Source organism: Triticum aestivum, chromosome 6A, assembly GCF_018294505.1.
Source record: "Triticum aestivum cultivar Chinese Spring chromosome 6A, IWGSC CS RefSeq v2.1, whole genome shotgun sequence".
NCBI lineage: Eukaryota > Viridiplantae > Streptophyta > Magnoliopsida > Poales > Poaceae > Triticum > Triticum aestivum.
The window spans coordinates 498,917,169-498,931,270 of record NC_057809.1 but is presented as its reverse complement, the minus strand read 5'-3'; the positions used below and the strand labels follow the sequence as shown (position 1 = coordinate 498,931,270).

Sequence of the window (14,102 nt, the reverse complement as noted above, 5' to 3'; positions counted from 1 at the left end):
CCATTTCGAGACTCCTCATCATGTCCGTGATCACGTCCGGGACTCCGAACTACCTTCGGTACATCAAAACACATAAACTCATGATATCGATCGTCATTGAACGTTAAGTGTGCGGACCCTACGGGATAGAGAACTATGTAGACATGACCGAGACTCATCTTCGATCAATAACCAATAGCGGAACCCGGATGCTCATATTGGTTCCTACATATTCTACGAAGATCTTTATCGGTCAAACCGCATAAAAACATACGTTGTTCCCTTTGTCATCGGTATGTTACTTCCGAGATTCAAATGTCGGTATCATCATACCTAGTTCAATATCGTTACCAGCAAGTCTCTTTACTCATTCTGTAATGCAACATTCCATAACTAACTCATTAGTCACATTGCTTGCAAGGCTTATAGTGATGTGCATTACCGAGAGGGCCCAGAGATACCTCTCCGACAATCGGAGTGACAAATCCTAATCTCGATCTATGCCAACTCAAAAAACACCATCGGAGACACCTGTAGAGCATCTTTATAACCACCCAGTTATGTTTTGACGTTTTATAGCACACTAAGTGTTCCTCCGGTATTCGGGAGTTGCATAATCTCATAGTCATAGGAACATGTATAAGTTATGGAGAAAGCAATAGCAATAAACTAAACGATCATAGTGCTAAGCTAACGGATGGGTCTTGTCCATCACATCATTCTCTAATGATGTGATCTCGTTCATCAAATGACAACACATGTCCATGGCTAGGAAACTTAACCATCTTTTATTAATGAGACAGTCAAGTAGAGGCATACTAGGGACACTCTGTTTGTCTATGTATTCACACATGTACTAAGTTTCCGGTTAATACAATTCTATCATGAATAATAAACATTTATCATGATATAAGGAAATATAAATAACAACTTTATTATTGCCTCTAGGGCATATTTCCTTCAGCAACGTGGTTTTGTTGTTGTCGTGTGGTTCAGATATGGTCTTCACAAACGCCCCCCACTGAGGATAGATGCCATTGGCAAGGTAGTATCCCATGTTATTGTCAAGACTGTTGACAGTGTAGTTGCACGACGATGATTCCCCATTGCAAAGCCTCCTGAACACGGGAGATCGTTGAAGCGCATTGATGTCGTTATGAGAACCCGGCATTCCAAAGAAAGCATGTCAAATCCATAAGTCATATGACGCCACTGCTTCCAGTATGATAGTGGCCTCTTTGGTGTGACCTTGATACATTCCCTGCAAACCTTTGGGGCAGTTCTTCCATTGGCAATGCATGCAATCAATTGATCCGGACATTCCTGAAAACCCTCTAGCCTCTCCAATAGCCAACAACTTTTCTATGTCACGAACATTTGGTTCTCTCAGATACTCTGCCCCAGACACCTGCACCATGCCGTGAGCAAACTTGATAGTAGTCTTCAGGCATGTATTCTCCCACATCCGGTCATCTCACCAGCGGCATCTACAGCGGTACCAAGTGCAAGCCTTCTCAGAGTAGTCGTGCATTTCTGCTTAGCATCGAAAGGAAGTTGGTCACAACAATCCCTTGGGAGCTTGAAGTAGTCATCTTGTGCCTCCACTCCCTCCATAATGCGCAAAAACAATGGTTTCTGCATGCGAAAACGGTGATGAAACCATGGATCATCTAAGAAAGTTGGGTTCGGAGCAAATTAGTCCCTGTGTAGTGGACGTGCTCCTAACACCCTATCCCGATTGACCACTCTTCTTTCTTCGATTGAGCCCTTGAAGTCGAGAATATGATCCTCCTATCGTACCATTTCCTCTTACATGCTCATGAGAATGATCATGTCCACTTCTTTGTCGAATCGAAGAACTCATCTTGAATCATCTGATCAAGCTCCGTCGATCCATACTCCTGGTCCGACGAAGAAACTGGATTCATCGTTTTCCCTACAAACAGATCATAAAACATGGGCCAGACAATGTGTCAAACACATAGAGAGCAAGGGGTGGCCTGAGAGTTGTCGGATGTACCGCGGTGGCGTCCGAGCCGGCAACGACGTCCCCGGCGGCGAGCATAGGAGAGAGGACTATTGTACCGGCCCTGATGGTGCAGAGGGTCGGAATGGCTGCGGAGGAAGGGTGGCGGCAAAGTTGTGAGACGTCCATCGCAGAGGAGGAAGAAAGAGAGGGGAAAGAAAATGGTTCCGATAGGTCGAGGGGGTGGATTTGGTGTGATTTATGGTGGGGTAGGGTTGTCGGGTCCGACGTGGCGGACTCGCCAAGGCGCCTCATATCCGCCCTACATTTCTGGGTTGGATATGAGGGATGCCGGTCAGCCCGGGCATTTGAGGCGTCCGTCTGGGTCAGGTTTTTCTGGCCGGTCACTGACCGGGCCATCTGCCCAGGCGTTTGATGAAAGTTTGGGGTACCTTACTGTAGATGCTCTAAAGGTATGAGACAAAATTTACCCATGTGTATATAAGGGCAACTTCAACGTTGCCCCGCATAACGGACACCGTATCCGTCCATGGACCGGAGGGACTAGTCTGCGGGCATGGATGCGGGATCCGGCCATCCAAAAACATTTCAGCCTGCACACTCAAATAGCCGCATATATAGTCTAGAAAAGTTTAAATGTTCAAATGCATCAAATAGTTCTAATTCAAAAAATTCAAATATTATACTCCAACATTGTTGTCCCCTTTAACCACCCACGGATACTCAATCAGATCTTGCTTCAGTTTCTCGTGAGTTGCCTAATGCCAAATTTGTTGATGCATTTGAACAAACTCTTCAAATGTGGATCACCCATGTTCTCAAATTCAAGACCCGCGGCAACATCCCCTCATCCTCCATGATCATGTTTTGCATGATCACACAACAGGTCATCACCCCCACACAAGGTCTCCTAATCCCATTGTTTAGCAGGTCTACGAACATCTGCAAAACGTGCGTGCTGAACTCCAAATGTCCTCTCAACATCCTTTCTAGCTGCTTCTTGTTTTGGGGCAAAGTGAGACTTTTTGTGGTCAATTGAATTAGAGATGGTGTTGACAAAGATAGCCCATGGAGGATAGATACTGTCAACTAGATAGTAGCCCATGTTGTACTCATGCCCATTGGTAGTATAGTGGCAAGGAGGAGCTTTTCCCCATACGCCTAGCAAACAATGGTGATCACTACAACACATTGATGTCATTGTGAGACCCGGGCATGCTAAAAAAACCATGCTAAATCCAAATATCATGTGATGCAACTGCTTCAAGAATAATAGTAAGCTTCTTAACATGACCGTAATATTGCCCTTGTAAAGCTTTTGAGCAGTTCTTTCGTTTTCAATGCATGCAGTCAAGAGATCCGAGCAAACATGGCCACCCTCTTGCTTTTGAGATTGCCAAGATCCTCTCGTGTCTGCAACAGTTGGTTCTCTCAGGTACCCGAGGTCCAAACACAACCCTTCCCACAACCATGCACTTCTGGTAACCAGAGAACCCAATCATTCCCAGAGCGTCCTTCTTCAATATGAAGTAGTCATCAAAGGACCAGACTCCATGGTAGAGATGATCAAAGACATTTTTGCACATCCGAAAGCGCCGGCGAAAATTGTAAGTGAAGAGGGCCCCGGGGGCAAAGTAGTCGTCCATCAGTGTCAAACGGCCATGCTCTCTGTTGCGGTTGAGCACTCGACAACCCTTGATCGATCCCTTGAAATTGAGAACATGCTCTTCCACACGCTTCGGGTATGCAAGAACTGCCTGCGTCATCACCATCTCATCCGGTAGTCCTCCTTGTCGGACTAGCCGTTGGACGACTCAACATTGTGCTTGTATACGTACTCCATATCCGAATTAATTGCTTCAGAGAAGAAGAGACAAAAAAATAGCACGGGCATTTCACCGAACGGTTGTCGGGCATGGTGACTATTATAGGAGCAGATGGTACCTGTGCCGCGGTCGGAGGAGAGGTGTGGAACGACGGAGGAGGAGAAGTGGCATGGAGCCGGGGTGTACCGTTGGAGGTGACGGACTAAATTTTGGGATCAAGAGATCCTTTGGTACATCATCACAACTTGTGTGATCATGCACACCATGACCATTGAGAATGAGCATGGGAAATATTTGATTACACCTTCTATGATCTTCATGGAAAAAACGGTGCACCTGCGTAGAAGGCAAGACCGAGTTTGACACTTTCTTGAGGTGTACCATAACATCAGATGTCCCGATACACATGGAGATCATCAAAAATATCTCATGGAGGAGTGATGTACATGGCACGGGCAACAAGATTGATGAACTATCTTGTATTGTTTGATGAATACTTTGTGTTAAAGTTGATGTTGTGGATTGATGAACTATGTGAGTATTTTGTTGTCGTAGATTGATGTTTTTTTTTTCATGTTTGCACTATTTAATTTGTATTAAATTTATATGAGTTTGATATTAATACGTAGTACGACTGCTATTTGAAGAAGAAATATGCAGTGCAGCTGCTGTTTTCGTGTTGCTGTTGGAGACGTGGTGTCCAAATTTAGGGTGACTATTAGAGATGCACATTTTTTTTGTGCCCAAAGGATCACCTTTTGCTTCCCTAAATTTTACTCCGCAGATTTTTTGAAACCTTAGAGGGCCGCTATCTGATCACCGGAGCGAACGACCTCCTACCCTTTAGAGGATATATTTGCTCCTCTAAAAAAGTGTGGTTTTTAACCAATCCCCGAAGGTTAACTCTCTAATATTTCAACACAAAATTTGTATATGTTTGTACCATCGAGTTAAACTTCACTCCTCAACTATTTTATTAAATGACATCTTGGTCACATATTTCACAAGCTTTTCATAGAAAAAACCGATCCAAAGAAAATTATAAGAAAAAATACGCACTTCACTAAAAACACCACTTCCTTAAGTGATTCTACTAGTTGATATTTTCTATTGGCTTCTCGAACTTGCACACTTCTGTCTTGTCCGCCTCCTCAAACTTGAACATTTGGTCCTCTTTAGTCTCATCTCTAGCAACCAATGCACCAACATCTCACTATCAATAGATCAATGTACTTTCCTTCCTAGTAGCAAAACTTGCATCTTTTCTACATACATTTTTAAGCAAACAATGAGTTTCAAATTGCGGCCAATCCGAAGAACAATCTAACAAAATGGCACTCACTTCGTCCTTTCATACTTGTAGAAAACCCATCTGGGGTGTTTGGGCATGCCCGCTACGAGGTGCAACATCAGCTGCCAATGGTGATCACACTTGATGACTGGTAGAGGCTCGTCTATGAGCTCCTGGGCTAGGGCTGAGCCCGGCTAACGGGCGTACGTGGCTGTGTCGGCGGTCGCTCAACGGTTGAGATGCGAGCGCCGAGAGGAGAAGAACATACCGAGAGGCGGCGCAGAGCGGTCGAGGTGGTTGCGCGGTTCGGTCCCCGTCGAATCCCTTCAAGACGCGACAACGCCGAGGACCGAGTGCGTCGAATCCGGCCATGGGCGTAGATCCGTCGATTTAGGCATCAATAATGAGAAGCAACCGAATCGAGGTGTGAAGGAGCGCGGCGGTTGCTATGAGGGGTCGGTGGTGGCTTGTGGTGGCCAGCTAAAATGGGGCGGCGCTGGAATGGATGCGACGTGGGGTGGGCAGGGTGCGGGTGAGGAGGGGGGTTGGTGTGTGTGTGTGGGGTGGGGGTGGGGGTGGGGGTAAGAGGGACCGTGCAATTTGGAAGGGAAAAACTGTATTTTTACTCATGTAAAACTTTACAGGGATCGGTTAGGGATGCTCTTAGACAGTACAGTACATATAGTCTGACAAACTGCACGATCGGGGGTGGAGATAAGAGGGACCGTGCAGTTTGGAAGGGAAAAACGGTATTTTTACTTGTGTAAAGCTTTACAGGGATCGGTTAGGGATGCTATTAGACAGTACAGTACATACAGTCTGACAAACCCTAACCCCTCGGGCCGAAATCCCCTGGCCCTGGCTCAAGGAGAGCAATGGCGTGGAGCAGGACAGCACACCGGCGCAGCGCCGTCATGCCACTCTTACGCGCCGCGCTGCGCCGCTTCCTCTCCACGGAGTCTTCGGGGTTCCCGAAGCTACGGAACCTTCCGTACCGACTCCGCCGCGCCGCCGTCCCCGCTGCGCGCACCGCCGTCTCCGACTACCTCATCTCAACGCGCTGCCTCCCCTCCTCCCACGCCGACTCAATCACTGCGCTTGCGCCGTGCTCCCTCCACACCTTCCTCGCCGGCATCCCAGCCGTGCCCAGTACGCTCCCCTCCTCCGACCTCCCCTCCCTCCTCCGCCGCCACCTCTCCTACCATCCGCTCAACGAGCTTCCCTTCTTCCTCGAGTCCATCGGCTTGCCCCCTTCCACCGATTCCGATCTCATGTTCCTCACCGACCATCCGTCCCTCCTCCCCACCGTTGCCGCGCTCGCGCATTTCGGCTTCCCGTGGTCCCGTCTTGGCCTGCTATTCCCCAATGTCCTCCTCCAAGTCCCTCCCGACCTCATCTCCGCCCGCCTTGTCGCCCTCGAGGAAAGCCTCCGTCCGCTGCCGCGTGCTGCGATTATCGCTGCCTGCCTCTCTTTCCCCTTGCTTATTGAGAACGATCTCTCCAGCAGTGCCCCCCTTGTCGATGATCTTATGAGGGCGTATGGAGGATTGGGTCCGGATTTGGGGGCTAGCAATGACATTGATGTGTTCTTGCGAGTGTGCGGCAGGATGCAGATGTTCTACGATGCTGGGATGAAGGTTGGGAGCATCGGGGGGCTTGTTGGGTGCAATCAGAGGGTTTTTCTTGAGCTTAAGGAGGAGCGGATTGGTGAGAGGTTGAAATTCTTCAAGAGGCTGGGGCTGCCAGGGGAGGAGGCAGGGAGCTTCTTACTGAGCAATCCTGGGGTTTTGGATCTTGATTTTGATGATGTGGTGATCTCAGTGCCAGAGTACCTGAGGAGAGTTGGGTTGGCAGATGACGAGGTTGATGTGGCGGTGAAGAAGCACCCGTATGTGGTTGGGAGGAACAGATTGGAGAACCTCCCTGGTGTGCTGCGTGCAATGGGACTGAGTCATCGATTCCTGGAGAAGATTTCTGGTGGCGGTGAGAGCTTGCGGTATTTATCACCAGATTTCGTCTTGGAGGATGCTAGTTATGATATGGAGGTGGAGAGAGCATTCTCAGACAGAATGGTTAAGGTGAAGGTGGAGATGAATGCACAGCATGTGGACACCAAGCTTGAGTTCTTGAAGAGCATTGGGTATGGTGAGAACAAAAAAACCGCACACATACTTCCTGTTCTGCACAGCACTCGGGAAATGCTGAATGAGCGATTTGACTACCTCCTGGAAAGAGGGGTGGAGTACAAGATGCTGTGTCGGATCGTGAGTGTGTTCCCAAAGGTGCTGAACCAGGGCAAGGAGATGCTCAATGAAAAGTTGAACTACATGACTCTGGATCTGGGATACTCTTTGGAGTATCTTGATTGCTTCCCAGCATTACTGTGCTTTGATTTGGAGAACCGGGTCAAGCCTAGGTATGCAATGCTTCGGTGGCTCCAAAGTTATGGTCTTTTTAAAAGACCATTAGCGCCTGCAACTGTGCTTGCTAACTCAGAGAAGAGGTTCATTTCCAACCTCTACAATATGCATCCCGCAGCGCCGAAGCTGTGGCTTGAGTGCTTCTCTTCAAGAATACACATGGAATATTACCTCAAGAATATACAGTCCCAGCATCCAGATAATGAATAATTAGCTATTGAATTATATTGGCATGATTATCAGAGCCGGAGGTACAGAGGATTGTCATCTCCAATTGTGGCATGCTTTCCCTCAGAAGGTACTTCTGAGTTGTTATATCTTCCCATTGTGCAAAATTCTTTGCTCAGCGTGTTTTAGCTGTAGACACTGGATGTAGGATGAAATGGAATATATCAATTCAATAGCCAACCATGTAATTCAATTTTGCAAAAATTGTGCTGTACATTGTAGCTCTGAGACTAGTCACATTTCTGCCCCGTTTGGCGGATATGTATTTCAAGGAAAGATATTCTGTATTGATCCGATGTGAAAGACTATCACTGATAATAATTAACATTTTTGTTATCGATCGTACCATCATCCTCATATCATTGCATCATGCTGAACTCATGTATAATTTCCAAGTGGATGATAATTTTCGGCTAATCACTCAGCCATGGTATCTTCTCTGGTGACGCAATGGTAAGAACATGCTATATTAAACATAGATTGCTCCCTTCTGACAGGAAAAAACCTTGATTTATTTGTATCTCTCTTCTTAATAGGTGGTGAATAAAGGGGCTTCTCAGGGCCATTGCATTTGTGGCCGTTAGATCTGGTGCTCCCTCTGATCTCAGCCGTCCATTTTTTGCACTGTGTGAGATAAAAGTCAAGCCACCAGTGGTAGAAAACCCTACCCGCTGCTCGGGCCCCTCCTTTCGCGCTCGTTTCCATTGCTTCGCCACCACCATTCTTCTCCTCCTTCCTCCTCTCCCCATGGTAGGCCGGCGCCGCTGCTGCCTCGTTCCTCTGCTCCTTCACGTCCGTCAGCCTCCGTCTTGAGCAGGGCACAGTAACCATGTACCATCTAATCAGAACTGGACTGCATTGGCGAAACATAACAGGTTAATCACTGCTGAAAACATGTTGACTCTAGATCAGGACACCCCAGTCCAGAAATCCATTGTAGAAGAGTTAAGTCACACTGATCATCATGACTGGTAATTAGTGGTGGCAGGACATTCGCTTAATAATGCACATGAAAAGATTTCTTTTTCTACATCCATTGCCATAACATCTGAATAACTGCATAGCTAGATGTTGAAAGAGATGCAATCTTTTGTCAATACACAAATGTGCTGTTGTGGTTCTTGATTGCTATTAATTGATTGTACCTAATATTGTTGCATGACGTTATGCAAAAAAGAATCAGAAGTAGCTCCGAGTCAAGTGAGGTTTAACATCAGTGATATTTTTACATGATTGCATTTTAAGCTAGCACCTCCTGCTTTAAAAAAATCATTATCACCTCCTGTTATTTTGATTCATTCACACCTTTCTATCATTAGTCATAAGTATCTTCTGCCGCTCTAGGATTATGGCCAATCGTTATCTATCTATGATACAAGATAGAGTCAAAAGGGAAAACATGGTATTCTCTGATACAAGTTCATGGCACCTTGGATTGGATCCATATGGTGCATACCAGGAACAAAAATTTCTTATGGTCCAAAGATTCGAGTGGAGGTATAAATAGGTATTTATCTGCAGAGGTGTGTTTACGTAATTAGTTCGGTATGTACCTTTCTATTTCATATCCCACACATCTGTTAACACCTTATATGGTTCCATTCTGTAGGTTGCACTATCCACTCTTTGAGTGATTGCAGGTAATCTACAATATTCATAAAGCTTAATCGGAAACCATAGGTGTGAGGGTTACCTTTCAAATACATATTGTGATCGTTGAAAACTCTCCGTGTAGACTTGGTACTGTTCGCTCTGGTGTTCCATGGCAGTGTGCAACATCTATTGGATGATACAAATGTGTGTTCCCTGCTCTCTTTTTTTGGCAGAATGTTCTGTTAAGTTTTGAATAATAATATCCTAAATAATTTGGATAAAAGATAGTTTGATGCGTGCATGTGTAATAAATCCATATATTGTTTTGAGAAATGTTTAAATCAATTTATGCTGCATTGTTGCCATCTAATTTTTAAATCCTTGGTTTTTTAGCCAGAAGGGGGGCATGGGCGCAGCGGTAAAGCTGTTGCCTCTTGCAGGTTCGAGTCCTGGAAACAGCCTCTTGCATAAATGTAGGGAAAGGCTGTGTGAAAAAGACCCAAAGTGGCCAGACCCTGCGCAAGCGGGAGCTACTCAGCTACGTGCTCCGGGCTGCCCCGTTTTTTTAGTTTTTAGCCAAAACTGTAGAAATTTCTCTTGCTATATTTTCATTGTGTTGTTTCTATTACTTATGTTTATATTCTCTTGCTATCCTGCATTTCTAATATCCAGATTGACAATCACTAAAATTTGTACAGAGAGTAAAAGTAGCTATACACACTTAGGTCTTACTCTGCAAGTAACCGAACAAATGAGCAGTTGATTTCTTAACTGAAGAAATCACTATTACCATTTTAAATGCTTACCGTTTTCTTCCCTTGGTGGTGCTTACGAAACGGTAACAGCAAAAACCAAGTGACATGAGGCAGAAAGAAGAAGACATTCCTGCATCAGGTTGAGCATTACAAATCCCTGCTATCTGAATGTGAAGTCAAGACAAAGTCCAAGGTGGAGGAGCTGCAAAAAAATAACATCCTGCAGGTGACAAAAAAAGGCGATATTTCCTTGCAATTCCTCCTTTCAAGCTAAAGAGTGCACTTTCTTAGGCTGTCATTAGTTTTCACCGGGTCATACTTACTCCATGACACCAGGTACGATGATTAGTTTCTATGTACTCCATCTGCTACAGTCACAGTTAACTGTTGCATGACCAGGATTTAGAGGATCCTTTTCCATTATTCAGAGTTAGAGGATCCTTTTCTAACTGCACCAGAAAATTAGGAAGCTATGAAGAAAAGGAGCTCATTTGTTTTTAGATTAAAACTGCAATATTGCAATAAAAAAACAGTTGTATTTATATAAATTACTAACATTGATAAGTGACACTGCATTGATGCCTCTTTTGCTTTTCTAGAATCTTTCTTTTACTCTAAATTTGGAAGATCTTAGGACAATTTGTCTTTGATGGATTTTCCTTATGAATAATGCTCTTCTATTTATGTTTCAGGCCATGGTCTTATCAAAATGAGGAGTGTGAAAGAATTCTTAGGTGGGTTCAATTTAAATTTTGACAACCAGTGCGCCTACATGGGCTAGCACTTCTAATATTTATTTATTTATGGATTTCCTTGCTCCTTTCTTCTGTATTGTGATTGATACCGGTGGTTTTCTCTATATCAGGCCAGAGTTGTTGTAAGAGATCAGTGTTCACGTCCCCGCTTCGACCTTTAGGACTGGTAATTTGGCAAGATCTAGAATCGGGGTTTACTACTTGAAAGTCCATGGTCAGTAATAGCCTCATTCTCTTGATTAACTGCAGATTTATGCTATTACCTGTTGTATTCAGTCAAGTAATGTATATATTGGAAGCTCTACGCTTGTGTGCACTATAATAGAATTTCTTCTGGTCTTTTATGGAAATCTGCAACGCACTGCATGTTTTATTTGTCCATGACAATGGAGTACTCATGTTTTATCTAAAAAAATGCAAAACAATTCTTATTTGTACCTTCTGCGGGCTGATGCAATTGTTGCGAAGAACACTGTCAGTTCAGCGGTTGTCATGATGCAAAACAATCGACTGTTGATCTGCTTGCTGCTTGTGCTACTAAAGGTTAATTGGAAGACCTTTTACTACCATCGTTGCACGGAAAGTTTGGTGAAACTGGTGTGTCTCAGTGGATGCAAAATAACATATTGGTGACATATGATGAACGTATACTTTCCATAATGACAATGGAGTATTATTTTTTTATATATTCTAAACCAAATAGCAGAAGGAGCTTGTGGAATTGGATATTTTGTAGTTTAGCTTTGTAGTCTTTGATATTTCTTTGTTGTTGCACTACTCCCTTCCTTCCTAAATATAAGCCTTTTTTAGAGATATTAATATGGACTACATATGGAGCAAAATGAGTGGATATGCACTACCGCAGTTGCCTCTGCTGAGCTTGATGTTGTGTTATCTTTGTTGCAGGATTTCGACCACAATGCCGCCGCCGCCGCCGCCGACGGGCTTCCGTTCTCCAGCAAGAACACCTACCATCTCCTCATCGGACAGCCCAACCACGACATTAGCACCCATCTCATTTTGGCAACCCGTGTCCCCATCAAGGTGCAGGTCTTCGCCTGGCTACTCTTCAAGGACCACCTCAACTCCAAGGTGACCTCTTCCACAAGACCATCGCCCCTGACACCATTTGCACCGGGTGTGGTGTATGGTTGTGTCGTTTTCCATGAGATGGAATCCTTGTGTTGGCTGAGCTTAACTTCCTGAAGGGCGATCCATAGATGGTGGATTTGCAGCTGAGTTGCAAGGTGACCCTGTGCATAACTTGCATCAATGCTCCGTTCAGGTGCCCTCTGAAACCAGCAACGTCTTCCCGCGACTCAGCTTTAAAAAAAAATGAAGGCACAATCTCCATTGGGGCTTTGCCATGCAGCCATCTAGAGATCTAGAAGCTCGTCTTCTTTTCATTCCGAGATGTATGTTTGGTGCAAGCATCAAAGAGACATTGATCTGTGATGTCGCCAGGGATAGCAGCGTCATGCCATGGCTTGGCTTGGAATGATCTGTCCAACTGAACAAGTGCCAACGCAGTGGCAAAGCCTTGCTAAATTTGTGGAGATCCAGAACACCTAGCGCTGAAGCTTGACCTACTACTTGTATGATGATGCGGGGTGCATATATTTTAGTTGGGCGACATGGAGGAGTTTGATTATACATTGCCTATTTGACTGGTGGTACTAGTGCATTGAAGAACTAGTTCACACACTATTGTTCTACAATCAAGTAAATCAAAAGTATGCAGTATTGTATTTCTGGGGGAGCAATTGAGCATCAGTCTCTGCAGGAACGTCAGGGTACAAGGATGGATGGGATCGGAGGATAATTGGTGCCACAGCTTTAAAAAACACCGACCTCGGAGACAATAAAGTTGAGAGGGATACATCAGGGCAATACATTTCTGTATCTGGGTATAATGAGATGCAAAGTACCCTTGAGTCTTGTCCACTCTCCTAAATGAAACTGGAGATGTGTGATATAGGACCGAGCACACTTGGGGCTACATCCATTCCTGAGGCCTTGTTTGGTGGAGGAGGTTTGGAGAGGAATATCCTCACAGGGTTCAAAATCCTCAGAAATCCTTGTCAGCCCATTTGACACTTAGGGATTGAGCAGGCCAATCCTCTCCGTTCCCCATGAATCCCTCTCAATCCATGTGGTACAGAAAACCCCCCAAGACACCCATGGAACTGGACGCTTGCTTTGCTGCTGCTGTTGTAGGAGGTTTAACCAGATACAGGAGTTTATATAGAGGAGTTTATGAGAGGGGAGGGATTAGTGGGGAATTGAGAGGATTGGATGGAAGAGAAAGATGAACCAAATCCCCTTAGATCCCTCTCCACTCCGGGGCTGCAAAACCTGCCTGTCAAACGAGGCCTGAAGGTCTGACAGAGGAAATGTGTGGTGGCAACATGAGAGTTTGAAGCACATGAAAATGATGTGTGCTTGACTTGGGATTATCAGGCTTAACGAAAAATCAAGGCAGAAGCAACTTTCTACCGCAACATTTTTTAGGAACATAGGTGTACTACAGATTTCTAGGCTTCGGTACCTGATGTAAATGTTGGAAATATTAGCACTTTTCCGATTAGATTTATCCACAAGTAAACAGTAAGCATGACATAAAAGGTATGCATCTCATAGCGATACCTAAGCATACTAGCATGTGCAGAACATAGAATCGAACCTTCTATGAGCAGCACATATACGGCTAGCATAAGTACGAGTAAACGAGGGATAAACAGATCATACCCTCCGGTTGGCCAGGCCAACACGGCGGCGGCAGCAGCAGCCTCGGCGTCGTTCGTGGCCTTCTTCTTAGCGGCAGCGTCGTCAGCCATGGTGTCGTTGCAGAGGAAGTAGTGGAAGCAGAGGCGAACTGAGTTGGGGACGGATCGGGAGCAGTCGCGTCGAGACGCTCCCCAAAAACCTTACTGCCGTTTTTCCGGGCAGGATCTCGAACGACAGGATTTCGGAGGCACCTGCTCTTCCGACCAGTCGTGCACGCGGTCGTCGGGATGGGATCGCCGGAGGCAGCACAGAGTGAGGAACAGTAGATGACGGCTAGGTCACGCGAGAGGGAGGGAGTGAACCAAACTAGGTTACTTCACTGGCCAGAGCCTTCTTATATAGTCCGTAAGGAAGAAAGTCGTGGGCCTTGCGGAGGCCCACGACCGAGTCGGCCCACTCCCGGCAAGGGAGTCGTTGTTCCCGGCAAGGGAGTCGACGAATACGCGGGTCCCAGCAAGGGTCGCACCCCCCGACAACGCAA

The 14,102-nt window shown here is 45.6% G+C and overlaps 1 protein-coding gene across 3 annotated transcripts; it reads left to right on the top strand.

Moving 5' to 3' along the window:
- Positions 1-5,871: 5,871 nt before the first annotated feature.
- Positions 5,872-13,525, top strand: LOC123128110 (transcription termination factor MTEF18, mitochondrial). Of its 3 annotated transcripts, XM_044548031.1 has the most exons (7): positions 5,872-7,801; positions 9,076-9,238; positions 9,341-9,371; positions 10,170-10,415; positions 10,772-10,813; positions 10,945-11,048; positions 11,741-13,521. In XM_044548031.1, exon 1 carries the CDS (start codon positions 5,959-5,961, stop codon positions 7,711-7,713), a length of 1,755 nt encoding a protein of 584 aa, XP_044403966.1. In that variant the 5' UTR covers positions 5,872-5,958; the 3' UTR covers positions 7,714-7,801; positions 9,076-9,238; positions 9,341-9,371; positions 10,170-10,415; positions 10,772-10,813; positions 10,945-11,048; positions 11,741-13,521. The 3 variants fall into 3 exon arrangements, with proteins under 3 accessions (XP_044403966.1, XP_044403963.1, XP_044403965.1); XM_044548028.1 differs by adding an exon at positions 8,268-8,606 and having other exon boundaries at positions 9,076-10,415; positions 11,741-13,525; XM_044548030.1 differs by having other exon boundaries at positions 9,076-10,415; positions 11,741-13,524.
- Positions 13,526-14,102: the final 577 nt, after the last annotated feature.